The following is a 26025-nucleotide window of genomic DNA, read 5'->3' as shown; positions in this document are numbered from 1 at the left end:
GGAAATCGCCCCCACCCACCTCTGCAGGTGCATGGTTTTCCAATGCAATCAGCAATCACCGTTTTTACTAAACACACAGCTGTAAAAAAAAAAAAAATCCACCTTACCTCCATATTGCATAGATCATTCATTTGGCTGAGTGTGCTGATTGTCCATCTGATTGTACAATCCCCTTCAGATATACCATTAACTATGTGGTGAAAGAGCCTGATTGGTATAGATGGTGTGTTCTCCTATTATATAGGTTTGGTAAACCTAAATTGTATAATATATAGCCACCTTTATACACCTAAAATGAAATAGTTGCACTTTTGGTGCCATTAAAGGGGTTGTAAAGGTAATTTATTTCCCCCCTAAATGGCTTCCTTTATCTTAGTGCAGTCCTCCTTCACTTACCTCATCCTTCGATTTTGCTTTTAAATGTCCTTATTTCTTCTGAGAAATCCTCACTTCCTGTTCTTCTGTCTGTAACTCCACATAGTAATGCAAGGCTTTCTCCCTGGTGTGGAGTGTCGTGCTTACCTCGTCCCTTGAGGGGGGAGGGGCGAGCAGTAGAGTCAGGACGCTCTCTACGTTGCAGATAGAGAAAGGAGCTGTGTGTGTTAGTGGAAGGAAGCTTTTTAGGGGAAAAAATGTACCTTTACAACCCCTTTAATTGTTAACTGCATCCAAAATGCAAAAGCAAGCAAACTATTTTCATATGAAAACTGGCGACAAGCGCCAAGTGTAGCACAGCCCATTAAAATCAATAAGCTGCTCTATGTGTGTTGCAGGAAAAATGAGCACAAAAAACGTATGGTCCCACTATGCTGGGTGTGAATGGGGCCTGAAAGTGAAATTGGTGTGTTTACACAACAACAATGAGGCTCCATTCACATCTACATGTTTCTGAACGCATTGGCAAACTGCACAGAAAACACGTCTATTGCCATGCATTTTATAAACATGCAAACTGTAAATGCGCATCGTGCTTGCATCATCATGTTAATTGCAACCCAAGCGCGAGTAACAGGCATGCATTTGATATGCAACGAACGCCCCGAAAAAAGTGTGATAAAAATGCACCACTCACCGTTCAAAAAAGTTCTGGAGCTTATAAATATATAAATCTTGCGAGCTACTCTAGAGCAACCTGAGACTGCAATGAACATCAGGTATAAAGTAACCTGAGTTTACAACCTAGTGTCAGGTGTGGTATAACAAAGTTCAAATTCACGGCTGCTAAGCATTGATCACAATCCCATAATCTGTAAAAACATATATACAAAAAAATAAAAAATAAATAATGCAGTATGTGGGATCCTGCTGAGCCAGTTTCACTTAGAGCTCAGGAGTGGTTCAACTGCTTATGTGGACCAAACTTAAGTGTGCCGTCACACTGTTGGAGTTGAGCGCATTCACACGAGGGGGGGGGGGGCACGTGTGTAAAGTCACCCTCTTCTGATCAGGATTATCATCACGAGTCACTTTTTGGACAGTAATACGTATAATACCCCAATTTACACTTTTGTCTCTGTGGATTGATGAAAATTGGGAGGGCACTCGATATTAAGGAGTAAGGGCCAATTCACACCAGATGCAGTTCCGTACAGTTTTGTGCGCATTTTTTCTGCACTAAAAATGCATGCACAGTGTTTTCCGTGTATTCCAATGGCTCTTGTTGGCTGACCGGAAACTGATTGCATGGTGTGAACTAGAGCCAACAAGAGCCATTGGAATACATGGAAAACACTGTACATGCATTTTCTGCAGAAAAAAAGGACACAGAACTGAACGGAACGGCGTCTGGTTAGAACTGGCCCTAATACTAAATTTCTTTACTGTGAGCTTGCTTGTTACACAAAAAAAAAAAAAAAAGTTCATAGGGTTTGCAGCGTAAGTGCCTGATTCACAAAGCACTTACCTGTAAACTTGCGGCGGTGTAACGTAAATGCGCTCGGCGCAAGCCCGCCCAATTCAAATGGGGCGGGCACCATTTAAATTAGGCGCGTTGCCGCGCCGAGCGTACTGCGCATGCTCCGTAGGGTAAATTACCCGACGTGCATTGCGCTAAATGACGTCGCAAGGACGTCATTGGTTTCGGCGTTAACATAAATGGCGTCCAGCGCCATTCACGGGCGACTTACGCAAACGACGTGATGTTTTAAATTTCGACGCGTGAACACCTAGGGCTCGGCCCTAATTTTACGACGCGTATTTAGACGGAAACGACGGAAAGTTAGAGCGACGGGTAACGCGGACGTTCGGGGATCGCCGTAACTAGTCATTTACATATTCTACGCCGACCGCAATGGCCTCGCCACCTAGCGGCCGGCATAGAATTGCATCCTAAGATCCGACAGTGTAAGTCAATCACACCTGTCGGATCTTAGGGCTAGCTATGCGTAACTGATTCTATGAATCAGCCGAATAGTTAGGACGGCGGATCACAGAGATACGACGGCGTATCAGGAGATACGCCGTCGTATCTCTTTTGTGAATCTGGCCCATAGTTTTAAGCAATATTGATTTTCATTGTATATGGCACTATCTATACATTTGTAAGGTAAAGTTCTGGAGATTCTTTGGGGCAATTGTTGTATGTAAGGCATCCCAATCAAATGAATATACTACCCTATGCATGATGAGCGAAAGCACTCCAAAATGTCCAAAAAGAAAACACATGCAGAAATGTGAGCTCCTGCTACCTGGAGATGTGAACAGAACCTGACAACTGATGGCTGGGGCAGAAAACAACATTAGAAAACACTTCTATTTATTATGAAAAGTGAAATTCTACCCAAAAAGTTGAACTTGGCCTTTAAAGTGGTTGTAAACCTGGTTACACCACTTTTACTACTGTAAATGTAAGCCTATAATAAGGCTTACCTGTAGGTACTGGAATTATCTCCTAAAACTGCACGGGTTTAGGATATATTTACCCTATAGGCTTATGCCGCCGTCATCGGCGCATGGGCACTGAAGAAAGGGCACGACCGTGCCCTTTCTAAAGGGCCCGTGCTGTGACCAGCGGCTCCCGCGTGCATGCACAGGTGTGACGTCACGCAACTCTGGCCAGTCACAGAGCCGGAGTCCAAGGCCCATGTGAAACTTACCTTAACCACTTCAGCCCCGGAAGGATTTGCCCCCTTCCCGACCAGGCCATTTTTTGTGATACAGCACTGCCTTGCTTTAACTGACAATTGTGCAGTCGTTCTTATGTCCCCACAAATAGAGCTTTCTTTTGGTGGTATTTGATCATCTATGGAGTTTTTATTTTTTGCGCTATAAACAAAAAAAGAGCAACAATTTTGAAAAAAACACAATATTTTGTGTAGCGCCTGTGTACCTTCAGTCCAGGTGCTATTTTACATTTAGAGGGGGATGAGAGAGTTAGTTAAAGCAGAAGTAAACCCATCCATAAAACAGTTTCATTTCCAGCACGTGCTGGAAATGTAACACTCCCATTGGTTGTGCTCTCAACCAAACTGTCAAACCATCCAATGGCTGGTGTCATAACTGATCACATGTGCAACATCATGGCAGTTGTAGATTAAACAAAGGCAAAGATGGCAGCTTCCTTGGCTGAAAACGATAGAGGGGTTTACTTACACTTTAACTCTCATCCAGCTAATTCTTGTAAATTAGGCCTCTACTCAGGCTGGGCTTTACTGTCAGTTCATTCTGTGTTCCAGCGGTGCTTTTCCACCTTGGGGCGACAGGTGGCAGCAGTGGAGTTCAGTCAGGAGTGCCTCTTGCCAGCAGCCAATCAGGAGGGGTTTTCCCTCGCGGGGCATGCTGGGGGAGGGTACTTCTTGGTGTTTGTCTTCTGGTGTTTGTTCCGGGTGCGGCACCCACCTTCAGGGTGTGCGCACATCACGGGCCCCGGCGATATGGCCTACCAGGCCGGGGCACACATGCTACGCGCTGTTCTTAGTTCTGGGACCATGTTGGCCCGGAGCAACTGAAGCTATGGCAGGACCCCAGTGATCTACTGGATTCCCCAACTTTGAGAGAGGATCCAAAGCGAGTTGTGCTGTTTGGTGGGGAGTCAGTCTGAGGAGAGCCCGGAGGCAGGCGATCCAACAGGGCCTGGACAATCCCCCAGGGATCAAGGTGACCATACATTGGGAGTTTGTCTGTTGGCAACCTGTCAGTCGGTGACCAGTTGAGGGAAAACTACCTGAGGGAGATTCAGGCACTAATTTCACTGAGGAAGATCTACTTCATAATCCTACGTTCGGGGGAAGGGCCTGTGGCAGAGGTTCTTTCCTGATGTTCATTTGCACCAGGTCTGTGGCAGAGACTTGTTCTTCTTCCCAGTGCTCCGAGTGATACCCTGGCTGCCAGGTCGGTGTGAGAGGCCTGTCCAGGTACACTATACCCCCTCGGCTGAGGGGCGACGAAAGTAAAAGTACCGTTAGAAGCAGGATTGCTTCTTTATTGTTCAAGCCTGAATCTGCAATTCTCCTTTTTTACCCATCTTCTCCTATCTACCTCAAGTTTACTGTTTTGCCGTGTTGGGTGAAATAAAGCTACCAAAAAGACACCTGCTGCTTGGACATTCCATCATTGCTCTCATCACCATCATTACCCCTAGATGCTCACAGAGGTAACATGCCATCCCTATTCTAACCAGCAGCTCCTGCGGGGGTGAGCGCTACATGTGTATAATAATAAATATCCATTTTTTTTTTAAACAAACAAATTTCTTCATCAGTTTATACCGATATGTATTCTATTGGTATAAAGATGAGGGATGGACAGCTGCACTCCAAACCAAACGGGTTGTCTTTATTCAAATCAACAGCAAGAACACAGCAGATCACAGCAATAGGAACAGGAGAATACCGACGTTTCGCACTGGCTTCAGTGCTTATTCATGGCCATGAATAAGCACTGAAGCCAGTGCGAAACGTCGGTTTGGTTTGGAGTGCGGCTGTCCATCCCTCATCTTTATACCAATATTTGCCTTAGTGCATTGCCTGCACCCTTGGAGTCCTATATTTGTGAAACGACCCTACAATAGACCTACCTTGAGCGGTGATCTTCTCTCCGATATGTATTCTACATATGTTTGGTTAAAAAAATCGCAATAAGTGTATATTGATTGGTTTGTGCAAAATTGTCGTGTCTATAAAATAGGGGATAGATTTATGGCATTTTTATTATTATTTTATTTCTAGTAATGGCGGTGATCTGCCATTTTTATCAGGACTGAGGCATTGCGGCGGACAAATCGGACACTTTTTTGGGACCAGTGACATTTATACAGCGATCGGTGCTATAAATAGCAACTGATTACTGTATAAATGTCACTGGTAGGGAAGGGGTTAAGTCTAGGGGGCGATCAAAGAGTTAAATGTGTTCCCACTGTGGGGGGAATGTGGCTGACTAGAGGAGGAGAGAGATCGTTGTTCCTACTCGGTAGGAGCACACGATCTCTCTCCTCTCCCCTGACAAAACCAGTATTTCATCCCGCATCGGCTCCGGGTACACGCTGCGGGCGCGCCTGCTACAGCATCTTAAAGAGCCGACATATAGCCACGTCAGCTCGCGCAGCAGTGCCAACCTGCTGCAGTTATAACTGCGGTGGCTGGTTAGGAAGGGGTTAAAATAAAGCCCTCCAGCAGCTTCCATCTTCACCCCCCTTCTTCCTTTGGGGTTCGCAGGCTACGGTCCTTTGGACGATCCGCAAAGATGTCACTCCCATGCATGCATGCACGCAGGTGTCTCTATTCATGGCATAGGGCTCATACGCTACAAAGGAAGGCATACCCATGCCATTCCTTCAGAGCGCATGCGTCGGTGACGTCACTAGGGGCTTCACAGGTATATAATCTCCTAAACAGTGCACATTTCGAAAATAATTTAAAGGTAAGCCTTTTTAGAGCCAATAAATTAATACCCCAAAAGCTTGTCTACAAAATGTAACTGTAAATGCAAATGAAAAGTCACAAACAGTTCTCAGCTTTGCTGTTGCAAGAGCACACTAATACAGCTACAATCACCTCAAGTCAACCCTGGATAAATATGCGCTATGATCCATCAAAATGTTGGGGAAGTTCACCTGGGAAGATACTCACTGGACAGTGTGCAATGACTTCCAATGGATTTTATATTATGATTTCTTCACAGTTTTTTTTGTTTTTTTTTTGCAGCTTACCCATTTGGAAAGCTCCCAGTTCTAGAGATTGATGGAGTCGTCTATAATCAGAGCCTTGCTATTAGCAGATACTTGGCCAAACAAGCAGGTAAGGTCATTTATTATAGCAACATACTGTTGCAAATTGCCATAGTTAAATGCTTAATTTTTAAAAGGTAAAGGTTTTTACCTTCATGGAAAATAGCAAAAAAAAAAAAAACACGAGACCTTACTATCATCTTAAATCTTGCTGCAGTTTAAAAGTAGCTTTCAAATAATGGAGAGATGTGATACATCACTTAAATCACTAGTGGCACTGTGTGAAGAAATGGAAAAGTGACAAGTGCAGCGCAGAGATTTCTGTAACAACTTTGTTTAAGCATTAAAGCAGACAAGTAGAGAAAATGTCTCCCTAATGGTGGGGGGAGGATGTGTAAGAACTAGGATGTTTGAAGCAGATTAATAATTTCAAGGTCAAGGATGTGACATATTTAAAGAGGTTTTCCACATTATGTAAAGAGCTGACCCAGAAAAATAAATACCCACTCTGCGCTAGATGGAGATATATATATATATATATATATATATATGTGTGTGTGTGTATATATTGATTATATATAGCAGCGATTTTGGCTGTTGGTGTTTTACATATTTTTATACTTATCATTTAGTTTGTTTCGTTTAGTTCATTAGTAGGGGATTGAGATATATATATATATATATATATATATATGTGTGTGTGTATATTGATTTTATATATACATTGATATATATATATATATATATATATATATATATATATATATATATATATATATATAAAACTCAACGTGTGTGTGTGTGTGTGTGTGTGTGTGTGTGTGTGTGTGTGTGTGTGTGTGTGTATGTATGTATGTTCCAGCATCACGTCCAAACAGCTAAAGATATTAACATGAAACTTGGCACACGTTACTTATATGTCAGCAACAAACATAGGATAGGTGGTTTAACCCTTACCCACCCCCATTTGCCATGGTCGGGGTTTTCCTTTAAAGTCCCATTCAACTCTATGGGAAATACATGTTACTTCATAACTTCCAAACGGCTGTAGATATTTCGATAACACTTGGTCACATGTTACTTATATGTCCACTTAAACTAGAGGATAGTTAATTTATCCCTTAACTACCCCCATTTGTGAGGGTCGGGTTTTTGTTTAAAGTCCCATGCAAATCAATGGGAAATGTATGTTCCCACATAACTTCTGTACGCCTGGAGATATTTCAATAATACCTGGTACACATATTACTTATATGCCAAATAAAAATATATGACAGTTAAATTAACCCTTACCTACACCCTTATATAAAAGATGGGTATATTTATATTACTATGATTTTCCTCCCCAAAAGGTTAAGATAGGAAGACCGGGCAACGCCGGGTATATATATATCAATCTCCTACTAATGAACTAAACTAAACAAACTAAAGGATATGTATGTATATATATATATATATATATATATATATATATATATATATATATATATATACATACACACAGTACACATGTACTGTGTGTGTGTATATATTGATTTTATATATATATATATATATATATATATATATATATATATATATATATATTGAACTAAACAAAACAAACTAAATAAGTATAAAATATGTAAAACACCAACAGCCAAAATCGCTGCTGCACTTAACACCAAAAAGTATCAAATAAATGCCTCATACAGTCTATAATGCCTCATAGAGTGCAGTGATATATACCCGACAATAAAAACATTTATATTATACTGTATATTACTGTGCTGTATTATATGAGGCATTATAGACTTCATTTTTTTTATAAAGAGCTAACCCATTTCCTAAATTCTGCACATTGCTTTATGTTGTTAGCTCCCAATCTCCTTTTTCCCTTTCTGCCTTTGTCTATGTTTTGCATTTTTCAGATTTCACCTGCAGTTTAGCTAAGCTTGCTATACTTGTTAGGTTCCTTGCAACCTACAGAGTGTATGTTTTCCTGTATAGACAGGTGGTATGTGTCAGCTCCGGAAACAAGTCAGAGGGACAAGCCGCAATTGTGTCTGTGTGCAAACAAAGCTAGGGCACTCATCTGACACGCCCGTGTACTTGACTGTCATTCCACAACTGTTTTCAATAGTTTATGTGGACAGGAACCATAAAGTGGAAAAGCTCTTTTTAAGTTTATGTTGTTCTATGTGCTGACAGTGAGAGTTCTCTGCCCACGTACCGTAATTGCAAGTGATACATTACAGCATTACAGAGACCCTGTCATCCCATTTGGTAGGGTCCACTAATTAAATATACTACTCGTGCTTCTTGGAGTAGTAGATAAATCATAAAAGTAACACACAGTAAACCCATTGTCTTAAAGTATAAGTTCATCTTTGGGAACATGTTACACGTTCCACCTGTTTTTAGGTTGGAACATGTAACGTGTTCTCAATGCTACAGCCACTGTGTGATACCCTCCCTGTGACAGCAGTAGGGAGAGAAGTTCCCTGTACTAGCTGTCACTTTTTAAAATCAGCTTGGCCGCATCATTAATTCACACAGCTCTGTGTGTGTGAATGAACTACAACTACTTTACCGCTGTCAGCTTGCCCTTATGGGACGTACGGGCACACAGATACTTTGACAGATTTGGAGGAGACCTGCATTGCATCAGAGATCGGCTGATCGCTGGTACAATGTTTTACAGGCTCCCAAAAAAATTATAATAATAAATACTAATTTTTTTATCAGCAAAAAAATTAGCGATGATTTTTTTTTTTTTTCCTGAAAAGTGAACTTATCCTTTAATTGTAGGTCAGCAGCTTTGACTTCCAGGCTTTGGAGATTTTACTCATATAGAATACATTTAGTACAGCACAATCATCAGTAAAGTTGTAATACAACATACAGGTCCATCTTTAACACAGGGCAAAAGGAGCATCTGCCCCGGGCCCAGTCATTGTTGTGGGGCCCAAAGCAGCAGCCCTTTGAGCCCACACTGTCCACAAATAGTTGATAAGTCGATTCGGGAGGGCCCAAGAAAATGTTTGCCCAGGGTCCAATCAATATTTAAGATGGTCTAGATAACATAGTGCTCTCTGTAAAAAAACGATTTTATTATAATAAAGCGGTTCACTTACACAAAAGGCACTTAAAGCCATGCCAGCTCAAAATTGCACAATGTAAAAGTCCCCGGCTTACCGCTGTCTGGTTAGGAATGGTCTTTGGAGATTTTACTGGCTCAGGAGTAATGCTGGTCATACACTACTTGGTTTTCAGGCATAAACAGTACATTTGATATTTGACATGACAAATATCACACTGCATCCAGGGTGGGAAGGGGAACATCTACTTACAGTAGAGTCTGCGGGTAAGGCTCCCATGACAGATCCTCCTCTCCACCAAAGTGGGGGTGGTGGAACAGGGTAACACTATGACACAGACTCCACCTTCTGGTCATATATATCACCTCGAGGTGTTTAACTTGCTGGCTGCCCTGGTCCCGGATGGGGCTCTCGCAGCCAACCCAGTGCTTATCAAAAGGTCTGCTTGCGCTTGTTGGCCTGACTGGGGTGACTACTGGATCTAGATCAGGGGTGCCCAACCAGTGGCCCGGGGGCCACATGTGGCCCGCGAAGCCCTCTGATGTGGCCCGCGACCTCCTGCCCTGGGATGGCTGGTTTGCAAGCCCAGATTGTCGACCTGCCATCCAAGAGCATCAGTGTTGTAAATGAAGCCAGCAGTAGAGGAAGCAAGCAGCTTTTCAGAAAGTGCACCACGCCTGCAGAATATATTAGATGTCTATGACAAAGTGCAGTTAACCGGCGGGAAAACCATACACTTCGCCACAAGACCATCAGTGTAAAAGCAGCCTTAAGCTCCTTTTACATGATCGGTCTGACCCAATCGGACCCTCCATTCACCTCTATGGAGCTGCAGATCTAAATAGACTTTTGTCCGTTTACACCCGCCTACCTCCAATCCAATCTGCTAAAAAAAAACAAGTGGATCTGCCCCCTTCTATCTGATTGGATCGGAGGGGCCATAGAGTAGATTGGGCTGTGTCTGTGTCTGCTTTGCATATGCAGACTGGACACAGACCTGTCATCTGCTCACTCCGCTCATTGTGGCCCGAGACTGGTTACCAAGTCGCTTAAGTGGCTCTCGGCCTTCAAAAGGTTGGGCACCACTGATCTAGATTATCCACCCTGGCTGTTAATTGAAGATCTCCGCAGGAAAAAAAACTGACAAAAGTTAGAGAAAAACAAAAAAAGGCTTATGCCGTGTACACACGATGGGAAAATCCGATGTGAGCTTTTGGTTGGAAATTCCGACCGTGGTAGGAATTTCCGACAGTAAAAATTTGAGAGCTGGTTCGCAATTTTTCCGACAAGAAAAGGTCTGTATGCAATTCCGACACACCAAAAAAACATGCATGCTCGGAACCAAACAGAAGAACCGCACATCCTTTTGAACTTCATTTTTCTCGGCTCGTCGTACGTGTTGTAAGTCACCGCGTTCTTGACGTTCGGAATTTCAGACAACATTTGTGACCGTGTGTATGCAACACAAGTTTAAGACACAATTCAGAAAAAAGTCCACAGAAATTTCAGATCGTGTGTACGTGGAATTATGGAACTATAGGTCCCAACAGGGAACCAGGTCTTAACTTCTGAACACTAGGCAGAATAACTGGCTTTGAACCATATATCCCCTAGATACATAAGAATAGAATAGAGATGATAGTTTAAATGTTTATCTGTTTGGAAAGCGCTGTCATCCCTTATATATAGGGGATATATGGTTCATGGTCTATGGTGATTTGTAGTTCATGAATTTTACAAATAAGGTTTCTTGTTTCTATTTTACAGGTCTCACAGGAAAATCAGCGATGGATGACCTTAACATTGATATCATAATTGCTAATTTGGATGACTTGGTGACATTATTTCCTTGGGAAGGTGAAAAACAGGTATGGTATTTACTCTATGTTCTTTGGAAAAGTTTAAAACTACAGACCAAAATTATTATTATTTTTTACTATATTTCTTAGGAATAGGGACTGCATAATGACAGGAACTGAAGCCAGGTGCACAATTCTACCCTCTTGAGCTTTATAGACCCTTTTGTTTGTTCCACTAGGAAGTGTGTTTCAGCACCTGGCTTCTGAATTCTTTTTGCATGCACGTGTGTGGGTGTGTCCATACAGCCACTGTGTCCCAATTTACTAATATAGGCTGTCGGTAGTAGCTCCAGGTGTGTAAGCAAATGCCTCATTCATGTTGTATGTGTAAATGAGGCCTTAAAGGGGTTGTAAAGGTAAAAATAAAATCCCCAAATAGCTTCCTTTACCTTAGTGCAGTCCTCCTTCACTTACCTCATCCTTCCATTTTGCTTTTAAATGTCCTTATTTCTTCTGAGAAATCCTCACTTCCTGTTCTTCTGTCTGTAACTCCACACCGTAATGCGAGGCTTTCTTCCTGGTGTGGAGAAAGCCTCTTGAGGGGGGTGGGGGCGAGCAGGAGTGTCAGGATGCCCACTAACACACAGCTCCTTTCTATATCTGCAAAGTAGAGAGTGTCCCGACTTGCCTGCTCGCCGCCTCCCCCCTCAAGAGGCTTTCTCCACACCAGGGAGAAAGCCTTGCATTACTGTGTTTAGTTACAGACAGAAGAACAGGAAGTGAGGATTTCTCAGAAGAAATAATAGGATTTTTTGTACTCACCGTAAAATCCTTTTCTCTGAAGTCCATGGACGGACACAGCTCCTTAAATCTTGACAAGTGGGTTATGTTCCCTGTTTACAGGAGAGGACTAGGCAGAAACATGTTAAATAGTTAAATACATGTTACATTAACAGAGTTGAACAGCCCCGCCCAGGGGGCGGTCCCTCCAGACATAACCCTCCTCACTGCAGCATGCAGCCTCAGTTCGTAACAAGCAGTACAAACCTAAAAAGGAGGGGTGGGAGCTGTGTCCGTCCATGGACTTCAGAGAAAAGGATTTTACGGTGAGTACAAAAAATCCTATTTTCTCTTATCGTCCATGGACGGACACAGCTCCTTAAATCTTGACAAGTGGGACGTCCCCAAGCAGTGTCAAAAAACGAGGGGTGGGAAATATATCAGTAAAAACTATTTTTAACTTCACCCCAAAACAAGCAGAGCTCCTCAACGGAGGAGGTGCAACTTTAAACAGCCGCCGGCAAAAACTAGCGGCTGAAAAAAACATCATAAGATGCACTCACAGCAACCATGTAAATTCTGGAAAAAGCGTGAATAGACGAGCAAATCGCTGCCTCGCACACCTGTGAGACCGACGCATGATGTCGGGAAAAAAAAAAAAACCCAGGAAGCACCAATTGCCCTGGTCGAAAGTGCCGTGACCGGAAAGGGGGGCCCGCCCCTTAGGAGCATAGGCCTGTATGACGGCCTGCCTGATCCACCGAGAAATGGTGGTCGATGAGACCGCGAGGCCCTTTTGTGGACCAGACACCGACACAAAAGAGTCAGAAGCTCCGAAATGGAGCTGTAGTAGGCTGGTATACCCGCAAAGCGCGTACCACGCCTAAAGTATGAAAGGCCGAAACCTCCTTCGGAAGAAGGGAAGGTCGCGGGCGCACCATCACCTAATCCTTATGGGGGATCAAGCATGGCGGCTTGCAAGACAAGACCGCCAACTCAGAAACCCCTCTAACAGAGGTAAAGGGACCACCTTCTGAGATAGTGTCAAGAGAAAATCTCTCTGATGTTTCCAAAATGAAGGTTCCTGAAGAACCGAGAGCACCAGAGTCAAAACTCATGGGGGAAGAGATGGGCCAAGAGGGGAAAGTATATGGCAAACCCCTTGCACACAAAAAAAGGGGACCCACCAGGGCCCACCAACGGGCCGCAAAAAGGCCACTAAAAGAACACAGCCAAGGCTGAAATCTGCCCCCAATTGGTGCTTTAAGCAATTTTTAGATCCAATCCAAGCTTTAAAAACAGCAGGACCCTGGACACCGAGAGTACGCCCGTGGACGTCACTCCATCCCTTCGCACCAAGAGAGGTGCGACGGTAGATCCTCCGGAAGAAGACTACGGTGCCCTGTTGAGATGACCGAGTCAGACAGACCCTGGTCACCTAAAGTCTGGCTTCCAATAACCATGTTGAGCAAGTCAGTGACTGTACAACAGGAAGAAGTATGGGACCTTGAGACAGGAACCTCCTGCCCTGGCAATCGCCAGGGTGCCTCCGCTACCAGGCGCCCGATATCAGCATACCAAGGACGCCGAGGTCAATCTGGAGCGATTAGAATCATCGGGATCTCCTCAGCATCCACTCTGTGGAGCGGCCGAGGAAGCAACTACCATGGAGGAATGGCAAAAAAAAATCACCGATACAGACAACACAGGGCCACCGGCGCGACTGACGCGTCTGTACAAGATCACTAGACCTGGCCACTAACTTTGACACCCTTGCGGCGGAGACAAGCTGCCAGGAGATCCATGCCATGTGAGGCTCACCTCCTGCAAGGGAGCCGAAACACCCCAAGCACAAAGACCAGTCGCCCTGGTCCAGCATCTGGCGACTCCAGTAGTCCGCCTGCCGGCATACCTGATGGTAGACTGAAGCCACGGCCGTGGCGTTGTCCGGCTGAAACCAGATCGGTCGACCACAAGGAGAAGCATAGCCTGATCGCCTAAAATAGTAGGACAATGAACAGTAGACAGCACCTGGTATTCCCAGGTGGTCTCCCACCAGGCACTAGCCAGGCCCGACCCTGGGTAGCTACCGAGACCAGACACATTCAAGGAGGTGTGGTCATAGGTCCACGCAAGTCCAGCGACTCAGGGCCGACTGGACCCCCCAGTTTTGTGAACCTCCAGGTTCACAACCCGTGAGCTGGCATCCGTCGTAAACACCGACCACTGGAAGGAAGGAACAACTTCCCGGACCGAAGAGTCGGGAATCTCTGTCACCAACTCAGAGAGACTCTGACTAGGTGGCGCACAGGAATCTAATGATTTCAGAGACAAGAGATTTTTACCACCTGGACAGTAGTTCCCCTGGAAAACCAGGGTGTGGAACTGGGCATACAGTACCACCTTGAAGGAGGCTACCCACAGACCCCGAACCAGCAGGCGCCCGGAGAGAAGACCGATTGCGTGATGCCAATACCTTCACCGCAGACTGAAGAGTCTGCAATTTCTCCAGGGGAAGGACCTTTGCCACTGAGGAGTCTGGATCAACACTAGATACTCCAACGCCGAGTCGGAACCTAGCATGCCCATGATTTGAACCCTGGGTCGCACACATGGAGGGCAGGCTTGCTGCCACTGAGCTACACTTTCTGGCCTAAACGTTTAACATCCACCCGAATCTTCGGAGGGTCTGAATAGAAATAACCCATCCACTAGGTCGGAGACAGAAGCTGCTCTCAGAAGAAAGTCGTCCAAGTAGCCAATGAGGCAAAGCCTCGCTGTCCCAACAAAATTCAAATAAGTGCGAGCTCCTAGCTGAAAACCCATGGTGCTGACGCCAGATCAAAAGGGAGGGCCACAGGCTGACAGAGACCCTTCTCTCATCACGAAGCACAGAAAAAAACACTGTGACATGTGCAAAACGGGACATGCATGTATGCGTCCCTGATGTCCAAGGACGTCAGGACATCCCCCGGATAAAGCGCAGCTACCACCGAACAAATGGATTCCATGCGGAACTACCCGACGTTCACAAAGGTATTTAGGGCCTGAGGCCCATAGAAAACCCCAAAACTCTCGTCCTGCAGGAAAGGTAAAATTACCTCGCAGCTTAGCAAATCCCACACTGCCCAAGGCAGACCGACGGGCCGGGAGAGGAAGACACAAGGACAGAACTTTGTTCTGTGGATAGGAGGAAACCCTATCTAGTACTCCGAAGAGACCACCTCGCAGACCCACTAGTCGGAGAGCAGGGAGGTTTCACTGAATTGTGAACCTGCAAGCCGCCCCTCCCACCTAGAGACAGGGAGGGAAGGCTATATACATTGGCAGGATTTGGGTGCCGGCGTGATCGGCTTATGCACCCAGGGACAGATTAGTCCCCCAGCTGGGCCTTTGACGGCCTGGGAGGGTTGCCCCTAAATAATACACACACATAGTGTGTATGTATATTATGTAGGTGTATGCACACATGTCTTTGGAGGAAACCGGAGTACCCGGAGGAAACCCACGCAGACACAGGGAGCGACAATGCAAGCTCCAGGCAGATTGGCGTCAGTGTGCGGATTCGAACCAATGACTCTTTTGCTGCCAAGTAATGGAGTTAAGCACTACACCACCGTGTGCATAAAACCATTCTGAAACAGACACCCTGGATAACAAGGGCGCAGCATTCAATGAAGCATCACAGACCTATATGAGGCCCTGGACCAGCTGGTCCGCTAGGCTAATAACCTCAGGAGAGAGTGGGTGCTCCTCCACTGTCTGGTGCAAAATGCTCACTCTGAGTTGTATACAGCACTAGGGGTCAGGACTACTCCAGGATGGCCGCCGAGCGTTCAGAACGCGGCCACAGGAAAATGGCCGGCACAATGTAAGCTGCGCCATAGCGCGGCTACGACAAAATGGGCGCCAATGGGAGTTTTCAATGTAATTGAAAAACCTCCCAAAAAATGGAATAAAACAAAATTTCTCCTCAGGGCGCTGGGCCCAAAGGGAGTCATACGTCCTTCTCCTTTGCTAGGCAGAACGAAACTGAGGCTGCATGCTGCAGTGAGGAGGGTTATGTCTGGAGGGACCGCCCCCTGGGCGGGGCTGTTCAACTCTGTTAATGTAACATGTATTTAACTATTTAACATGTTTCTGCCTAGTCCTCTCCTGTAAACAGGGAACATAACCCACTTGTCAAGATTTAAGGAGCTGTGTCCGTCCATGGACGATAAGAGAAAAGGACATTTAAAAGCAAAATCGAAGGATGAGGTAAGTGAAGGAGGACTGCACTAAGGTAAAGGAAGCTATTTAGGGAAAAAATGTTTTACCTTTACAACCGCTTTAAACACTAAACTTTTTTTGTATAACTTGCAAAACTCAATAACATTATAAAAACTAAAATAATGGAAATGTAGCAGTGCAAAAAAGCTGAAATGTATGTTACCATTTTGTCATTTTAAAGCATAATGAGCTAGTATGACTAGCATACTAGCTCATTATGCATTACTTACCTTAGATCGAAGGCTCCGAAGCCGTCCTCATATCCGGAAGGTTACTTCCGGGTATCGCCACTCCGGCGCTGTGATTGGCCGGAGCGGCGATTATGTCACTCCGCGCATGCGCGTGGGAGCCCATTGAGAAAACCGTTGTCTACGGTGCGCATGCCCTGTAGACAGCAGTGTATTCTTTTTGGCAAATATCTCCTAAACCATGTAGGTTTAGGAGATATTGCCAACACCTACAGGTAAACCTTAATCTAGGCTTACCTGTAGGTGCAACTTGGCAGAGAGGGTTTACAACAGGGATTTGCAATTAGCGGACCTCCAGCTGTTGCCAAACTACAAGTCCCATGAGGCATAGCGAGACTCTGACAGCATCAAGCAGAGGCATGATGGGACTTGTAGTTTGGCAACAGCTGGAGGTCCGCTAATTGCATATCCCTGGTTCACAACCACTTGAATCATGATCCACACGATCAAGGGTGTATTTTCCCTTAATATTTATATATTAATATTAGTTATTTTATTTATTGAAAAAGTTTTTGTTTTTTTGACAAATACATACAACATAGAAAAAAAAACCCCCACCAAAATACAGAAAAAAAACACATTCACAAAACAAAAATGCCAAACTAAACCTAACTTTACATATTTAAAACATAACACGTTCTGATCTATCCAATGTCATTGGTCCATTTGCTTTCAAATTCCCAAGCTTGTAGTGTATTTTCCCCAATTTGGTACCCAAACCCATTTTGCCCAAATCTTTTAAAATTTGTTTAAAACTCCCCAATGCGAATAACTCAATTGTTCTATCTTCAAATTGAAATGGACTGTTGATATCCATTCCAAAACTGTCAGTGAATGTAGCAAAATCCACTTTTGTGCACTTAGCAGAACATAGTTCTGCTAAGTGCTGTCTAAATATTTGTTTACTCTGGGGTGTTCTTATACATCTTACTGATAGCAGATGCACCTTCACATACACCTAGAAGTGTTGAGTGGTCCGTGGCGCAGACGGCAGACTAGTTTATTATTATTGTTCTGCTTTAAGCCCCAATATCAGATTAACTTGGTTTCTGTAATAGTTTTCCATCTTTCCAATCTTAGCGCTTGGAAGATATGTAATTATGAACAAGCAACAAAAAAAAGGGAAAGTGCATACTTTAACTAAACCAACATTTCTCATAGCGGAAACCTGTCATAAGAGAAAAGTTAGCTGACCTATTATACTTCTGTAAATGCTGGTTATGTCGCTGTCAATCTGATGCAGTGGCTTCAATATATCCGCGTTACAGACCTGGAACAAAAATAGCTTTTTGCGTTCCCCAGCAATAAATGTCTACAAAAACTTCCCACAACTACTGTACTTTTTAGAAGACCTGAGAAAGTATGGATGGTGCTTTTGGCAATGTCTTCTGAAAATGCTAGTTCCCCAAACTATCATGCAGATCCATTGCTTTGAGTTTCTGACTTGCTGATCTGGAACATTAGTCAGAAACAGCCAGCGAACTTAAAGGGGTTGTAAATGTAAAACATTTTTTCCTTAAATAGCTTCCTTTACCTTAGTGCAGTCCTCCTTCACTTACCTCATCCTTCCATTTTGCTTTTAAATGTCCTTATTTCTTCTGAGAAATCCTCACTTCCTGTTCTTCTGTAACTCCACACCGAAATGCGAGGCTTTCTCCCTGGTGTGGAGAAAGCCTTTTGAGGGGGCGAGCAGGCAAGTCAGGACGCTATCTACTTTGCAGATAGAGAAGGAACCTGTGTGTTAGTGGGCATCCTGACACTCCTGCTCGCCCCCTCAAGAGGCTTTCTCCACACCAGGGAGAAAGCCTTGCATTACTGTGTGGAGTTACAGACAGAAGAACAGGAAGTGAGGATTTCTCAGAAGAAATAAGGACATTTAAAAGCAAAATCGAAGGATGAGGTAAGTGAAGGAGGACTGCACTAAGGTAAAGGAATCTATTTAGGGAATTTTTTTTTTTTTTTTTACCTTTACAACCCCTATAACACTTAGTGCTTGAACCCAGGTACAGAATCAACCAGTTCCTGGTCAAGTCACAGACCAAGCTGATTCATGGAGCCCTATATCACCAGGGAGAAAAGGGGTTGTTGGCTGTACTCTTAACAATCCCAAAATACACTGTTTGAGGATTTCTTCAATTGTAGGTAAAGGAACATTTTAAAATGTTGCAATTGAAAGAAGCAAAAAAAACTTTACTCACATAACACCATTTTGTATCCTAGAAAGTAAATGAGTACATGGAAAAGAATTGTCATCCAGTCCTGTCTAGCTTGGAGAAAGCTTTGGGTGACAAGAAATGGTTTGCTGGAGACTACGTAAGTATTCTTTTCTCAAAATGGATAGTTGCATGGCAAAGGCAGTACAATCTTCGTTTCATGTGAAAATAAAGCTATAAAAAGTTTACCATGTCTTAAAAAGCCACAGAAACAACTTTATAAATGAGATGCGCACATGCAAAGGGTTTGGTAAAGTGTAACTTCACCTAAAGGGGTTTGTGTTTGCCTCCTCTCCACCTCCTCTTTAGGCCGCGTACACACGATTGGTCAAAACCGATGAAAACGGACTGAAGGACCTTTTCATCGGTCCAAACCGATCGTGTGTGGGCCCCATCGGTCAGTTAACCTTCGGTCCAAAAATTTAGAACTTGCGTTAAAATTTGACCGATGGACTGATAACCGATAGGTTAAAACCGATGGTTAGTATGCAAAAGCATTGGTTAAAAATCCATGCATGCTCAGAATCAAGTCGACGCATGCTTGGAAGCATTGAACTTCATTTTTTTCAGCACGTCGTTGTGTTTTACGTCACCGCGTTCTGACACGATCGTTTTTTTAACCAATGGTGTGTAGGCACATCAGACTATCAGTCAGCTTCATCGGTTAACCGATGAGAACGGTCCTTCAGACTGTTCTCATCGGATGGACTGATCGTGTGTACGTGGCCTTAGAGTTTGGCACAAATTTTTCTTTTGGAGGAGGGGAGCAGGTACCTGCTCCTACTTCTGGCCAAATCACCTAGGCAATCTGTGAGAGCATTCACCCTCCCCCCTCTATTTGCCTGCAGCCTTCTGACACATTACAGGTCCCAGAAGACTGTGGGACCATTCACAAAGCACAGCACGGCTGGCTTACTCAAGATGCTGGTGCTAGGGACCCGAAGCCTAGTGTAGAACAGGCTTGGGTGAGGACAGCACTGGACCCCTGGACAGATAGATGTCCTTATATTAAAAGTCAGCAGCTACAATATTTGTAGTTGCTGCCTTTCAATTTTTTGCGAGGAGTCTGAAGTTTCTCTTTAACCGTTTAAAGACCAGCTCACGCAGATATACGTCACCAGAATGGCACGGGTGGGCAAAGTGACATATATTTACGTCACTTTGAATTTCCCATTGCGCGGGCCCGCCCCTAGTGCAAGCTCTGTGACCGCGCCCATGGGACCCGCAAACTCTATGTCTGCCGGTGTCCCGAGATTGGGTCACAGAGCTGCAGAATGGGGGAGGCCAGTGTAAACAAGGCATCTCCCTGTTCTGCCTAGTGACACAGCACCGATTGTCTGCTCCCTAACATCAGGAGCAGAAATCAGTGATATGTCACTCGTAGCCATGCCCCATAACAGTTAAAATCACTCCCTAGGACACATTTTACCCCTTCCTAGCCCCTAGTGGTTAACCCCTTCACTGCCAGTCACATTTATACAGTAATCAGTGCAATTTTATAGCACTGATCGCTGTATAAATGGTCCCAGAATAGCGTCAAAAGTGTCCGACATAATGTCGCACTCACGATAAATATTGCTGATCGCTGCTATTACTAGTAAAAAACAAAATACTAATAAAAATGCCATAAAACTATCCCTTATTTTGTAGACGCTATAACTTTTGTGCAAACCAATCAATAAACGCTTATTGTGATTATTTTTTTTTTTTTAACAAAAATATGTAGAAGAATACGTATCGGCCCAAACTGAGGAAAAAAAATCTTTTTTTTATATGTTTTTTGGGGGATATTATAGCAAAAACGTAAAAAATATTGCTTTTTTTCCAAAATTGTCGCTATATTTTTGTTTATAGCGCAAAAAATTAAAACCGCTGAGGTTATATACCACATTTGCCGGCGTATAAGACGACCTTTTGGATGCAAAAAAATGCATCCAAAGTCGGGGGTCGTCTTATACGCCGGATCTGTCTCCGTCAGGCTGCGGACATCCATGTTTCAGGCTGCGGACATCCATGTTTCAGGCTGCGGACATCCATGATTTAAAAGCCGCGCCTCCTCCTCAGACTGTTCCGTGATAGGCGGAACACTCATTTTCCCAGCAGGGCCTCTGTTTAGTGTTTTGCCTATCACGGATGCCTTCTCATCCTCGGACGAGAGGACGTCCGTGATAGGCGGAACACTGAAAAGAGGCCCCACTGGGAAAATTAGTGTTCCGCCTATCACGGAACAGTCTGAGGAGGAGACGTGGCTTTTGAATCAGGACGTCAATCTTGTTTTGGAGCATGACCGTGCAATTGTCAGTTAAAGGGAAGGAGTGCCGAATCGCAAAAAGTGGCCCGGTCATTTGGCAGCCAATTGCTCCGGGGCTGAAGTGGTTAAATAAAATGTTTTAGGTTTCTTGAAGTATGAAAGCACTGCTGAGTTGCAGGTGCTACAGGGTGTCTGCAAAATCTGTCCTAAAAGTCTGTTTTTTACTATGTGCCCTGGAAGACACCTAGAAAGGTTTGCTGTGCCCTTGAACAAAAATGTCAGCCTTTAATGTTGATTGGCAGTATCAGCAGTTTCAGAGCACAATGTTTTTCCTCAACTGGCTCTAGTATGTGACAGTAGTAGGAAATGTGAATGGAAGAGGAATTTGAACTTACCTTCAGGTGACTAGACACTGGTAGGGATGAGTCGAACACCCCCCCCCGTTTGGTTCGCACCAGAACCTTCGAACGGACCGACCGTTCACGCGAACATTTAGAACCCCATTGACGTCTATGGGACTCAAACGTTCAAATTCAAAAGTGCTTATTTTAAAGCCTAATATGCAAGTTATTGTTGGAAAATGTCTTTGAGAACCCGGGTCTTGCCCCAGGGAACATGTATCAATGGAAAAAAAAAACGGTTGTTTTTTCTGGAGCAGCGATTTTAATGATGCTTAAAGTGAAAAAAAAATGAAAAATTCCTTTAAATATCGTACCTGTTGGGTGTCTATAGTATGCCTGTGAAGTGGCACATGTTTAGAACTGTCCCTGCACAAAATGAGATTACTATAAGAAAAAAGTAATTTAAAACTGCTTGCGGCTTTAATGTAATGTCTGGTCCCTGCAATATGGATGAAAATCATTGAGAAAAATAGCACAGACACAGACAGTACACACACCACATATCTTTAGGTGCATACTGCAGAGCTCACAGAGAGTACACCACGTGAAAGTACTTGCAGCAATATCCTGTCTGTAGTATTAATATGAGCAGATCCCTGACTCTAGAAATAAATATGAGAAACACCAGCTTTACGTTAGGTGCACAATGTGCAGAGGACACGGACAGTACACACACCACATAGCTTTAGTGCCCATTCACACCTAGGCGTATATACGCCTGTAGCGCGACGCCGCAGCAGCCCCTGATACGCTGGAGGGGTGAGTTTACATTGTCGGCTATGGAGATGGTTCACATCTCCACGCCGAACGCCGTACGCCTGCCGCCTGAAAACAAGTCCCGGACCTTTTTTTCAGGCGGCTTTCGGCCATAGCTGACAATGTTGTCACCCCTCCTGTGTATGTTACCGCAGCGTATTTTACCGCGTTTTGTCGCGGCAAATCGCGGGACAAAACGCCGCAATTTGTCGCGGCAAAATACGTCTAGGTGTGAATGCAGCCTTAGGTGCACAATGTGCAGAGGACACGGAAAGTACACACACCACGTAGCTTTAGGTGCACACTGCAGAGGACATGGACAGTACACACACCACGTAGCTTTAGGTGCACACTGCAGAGGACACAGACAGTACACCGCGTGAAAGTACTTGCAGCAATATCCTCTGCCTGTAGTATTAATATGAGAAGATCCCTGACTCTAGGAATAAACATGAGAAACACCAGCTTTACGTTAGGTGCACAATGTGCAGAGGACATGGACAGTACACACATTACATAGCTTTAGGTGCACAATGTGCAGAGGACACAGAATATACACACCACGTAGCTTTAGGTGCACACTGCAGAGGACACGGACAGTACACACACCACGTAGCTTTAGGTGCACACTGCAGAGGACACAGGCAGTACACACACCACGTAGCTTTAGGTGCACACTGCAGAGGACACAGGCAGTACACACCACGTAGCTTTAGGTGCACACTGCAGAGGACACAGGCAGTACACACACCACGTAGCTTTAGATGCACACTGCAGAGGACACAGGCAGTACACACACCACGTAGCTTTATTTGCACACTGCAGAAGACACAGGCAGTACACACCACATAGCTTTAGGTGCACACTGCAGAGGACACAGGCAGTACACCACGTGAGAATACTGCAGCTAGCACAATCACCTGCCTGCCAGTAAATTAGGATGAGATGAGCGGATCTAGCTAAACTATACAGTGTATAAATATATATACAACACCTGGGATGCATATATATCCTCTACACACTAACTTTAACTGACTAGCCTGCCTGCCTGCACTATCTACCTACAAAAAATGACACTCTCTCTCTTTGTCTTCTCTCTCTTAACCACCGCAATACACTACACAATGCTGACCTGCAGGCGGCCTTTTATAGTGTGGGGCGTGTACTAAACCCCCTGAGCCATAATTGGCCAAAGCCACCCTGGCTTTGGCCAATTCCGGTTCTCTGTTTTTTGCAAGCTGTGATTGGCCAAGCATGCGTGTCATAGTGCATGCTTGGCCAATCATCAGCCAGCAATGCACTGCGATGCCGCAGTGAATTATGGGCCGTGAAACGCCACACGAATTTGGCGTGAACGGCCCAAAACGTTCGTAATTCGACGAACGATCGAACATTCGATGTTCGACCCGAATACGAAGCTCATCCCTAGACACTGGCAAGCATTTGAGGATACACACCTTAGACGCCTCCCTTATAACCCCTTCCCTACTCCTTGAGTCCTTAGTTTTGTAGCAAGCAATGCAGGGTAACTAAGGAATGAAAGGGTGAGTGACCTGTGTCCTGTACTGTACCCCACGATATATATATATTGCTAGCAAGTAAAAATTCCACTTAATCGTACAGTACAGGACACAGGCTTGTTCATAGACCCTGAGATGTCCTCAAGAAATGAATAAGAAGGGAGGGCAACAAATAGGCAAACAGAACTGTGCCAACAGGCCCAACAACAGTAAGGATTAACAGACCTAGCCAGAGTGCTGCTGGAAAAACCTTGCGGCCAAAAACTGCATTTTCAGCTGACAGTGGGCTAAAGCCTGCTCTTGGCTGACGTCACTCAACCGGTTCAGGCTTGGAAAAAATCACAACTTTACAGTCCAGATCCAGCCAGGCGCCAGACGCTCCTGCCTCCTGCACAAGCCAGAGCTCCAGTGAATGCTGGAAGGCAGATCAGGGCCATCTTTTCCATTGGGCACGCTGGGCAGTTGCCCGGGGGCCCCGCTTGCCTGGGGGGCCCCGCCGGCTGCTCAGCAACTCCAGTAAAAAATTGTGGAGAGTGACGGGTTAGAACTGCCCATGCCCAGTTTGCGGAAATCACAGAGAAGATCCGATCCTCCACGAGTGCAGGGGGTTGCTGATGTAAGGGGGGAGTGAATGCAAAAATGTAAGGGGGCACTGATATAAAGGTTCCCCCTCCTATATTAGTGACCCCCCTTACCTTAGTGTATTTACTCTACGGAAGGTGGTCTCAGGTCACCAGAGTGCCCCCCACATCAGAGTTCCCCTTTACATCAGAGTCTGCAGGATTCCCCCTTACAATGCAAGGGGGAACTCAGTCTGCGGACCCTGATGTAAGTGGGAAAGAGAAAGCAGTGGACTCTGATATAAGGTGGTCTCTGGTCACCAGAGCCCCCCTCCACATCAGAGTTCCCTCCTTAGATCATGATCTGCAGCGTTCCCCTTTACATAAGAGTTCTCTTTCACTGTAAGGGGGAATCCTGCAGACTCTGATGTAAGAGGAAACTCTGTGCTGGCTGGGTTATAGTAACCTGACCTTCATGTCAATAAAGACATTTTTATTTTTTACTTTTGTTTAACTTAAACACATTGCTAATAGCACAAGCTACTGGATATGTTTATAGTTTAAATACTGACATTTGCATTGTTCGGCACTGAAAACTGTAATTTTAGGTACTTTTTTTGCACTGGCAGTAAAAGATGTGGTTCTGCCAGTAAATTTTATGATTTTTGTCAGTAAATTATCGTGCGTGATTGTGTAGACAGGGCCCCAGTGCACTGTATTGCCCGGGGGCCTATAATGCTCTTAAGATGACACTGAGGCAGATCAGAAAGCTGGTGACTGACAGTGAAAACTGAGAACTGAGCGATCAGCAGTCTTTGATTGCTCAATTCGTAGTCTTAGAAGTGGTGAAGCAGTATCGAATCGATGCTGCATCAACCTAGATAAGTAGGTTTCTTTTTTTTTTAAAACCATACTTCTCTTCAAAGGAATACAAGTGACTTGTTTCCTTTAGCACACAACAGAAAACAATAAAAAGGAAAGACATGGAAGCATCTCCAGCAATTTGCTTTAACAGAAGTACACTCTTTAGATGAACTTGTGATGGCACAAGTCTGAGATTGTACTAGTGGCAATAAACTAACTCCAATCTGACACTACCCTATGCATTTTTTCCCCATGTTCTTATCCTTTATGTATTAGAGTAAATTTGACTAAATCAAAATACTTTTTACTACCTACAGGTAACATGGGCTGACTTTTTCTGGGATAACTGTGTGGACATGTTTGATTACCAGCAACCTGGTTTTTCAAAAGCCTATCCTCATTTACTGGCTCTAAGAAAGAGAGTACAAGAAATCCCAGAGATTGCGGTGTGGATAAAGAAACGACCAGAGTCACAATTCTAAATTGTCTGTCATGTTGCGATTATTAAGAATTAAAAGATTCTGCTTGGTCTAAATAAAACTTGCAACTTCGGTGTCCAATTTGTGTAAAAGTGTTCTGAATGTACTGTGGATTAGTGTCTAAATGTGGTATTGATTTTGCATTGACAGAAAGGTCTCTAATAGGTAGATTCACACACATTGGCCTAACTTTAGGGCGGCTTAGCCTAGCCTGTTTAGGCTACACCGCCGTAAATTAGTTAGGCTAGTAGTGATTCACAATCTACTTACCTGCTAATCTACGGCGGCGTAGCCTAAAACGAGCGGGCGTAAGGGCGCCTAATTCAAATTTCTTGGAGGGGGCGTGTTGTATGGAAATAATGCTTGACCTCAATTTTTTTGACGTTTTTTGACACTGCGCATGCGCCGGGCGACTACATTTTCCCAGTGCGCATTGCGGCTAAGTAGGCCGTACGGGCCTATTGATTTTGACGCGGACGTAAACGACGTAACTCCCGATTCGCGGACGACTTACGCAAACGACGTAAAAAATTCGAACCTCGCGGCGGGAACGGCGGCCATACTTTAACATTGTTATTCCACCTCATAGGTGGAATAATTTTAGGCCGCCTAAGGCCTTACAGAAACGACGTTAATCGACTG

The 26025-nt window shown here is 44.5% G+C and overlaps 1 protein-coding gene across 1 annotated transcript in view; it reads left to right on the top strand.

The window, feature by feature from the left end:
* LOC120916966 (hematopoietic prostaglandin D synthase-like) overlaps nucleotides 1-25464 on the top strand; it is a 56061-nt gene extending 30597 nt beyond the window's left edge. The window contains exons 3-6 of the mRNA XM_040327909.1: nucleotides 6141-6233; nucleotides 11011-11111; nucleotides 18560-18652; nucleotides 25222-25464. Coding sequence (XP_040183843.1) covers nucleotides 6141-6233; nucleotides 11011-11111; nucleotides 18560-18652; nucleotides 25222-25386 — 452 coding nt within the window. The 3' untranslated portion in view covers nucleotides 25387-25464. The remainder of the gene's footprint in view (nucleotides 1-6140; nucleotides 6234-11010; nucleotides 11112-18559; nucleotides 18653-25221) is intronic.
* Nucleotides 25465-26025: the final 561 nt, after the last annotated feature.

The sequence above is a fragment of the Rana temporaria genome, chromosome 1 (assembly GCF_905171775.1).
Source record: "Rana temporaria chromosome 1, aRanTem1.1, whole genome shotgun sequence".
Lineage (NCBI taxonomy): Eukaryota > Metazoa > Chordata > Amphibia > Anura > Ranidae > Rana > Rana temporaria.
The sequence above is the reverse complement of the archived record's forward strand: the minus strand, read 5'-3'. Positions and strand labels throughout refer to the sequence as shown.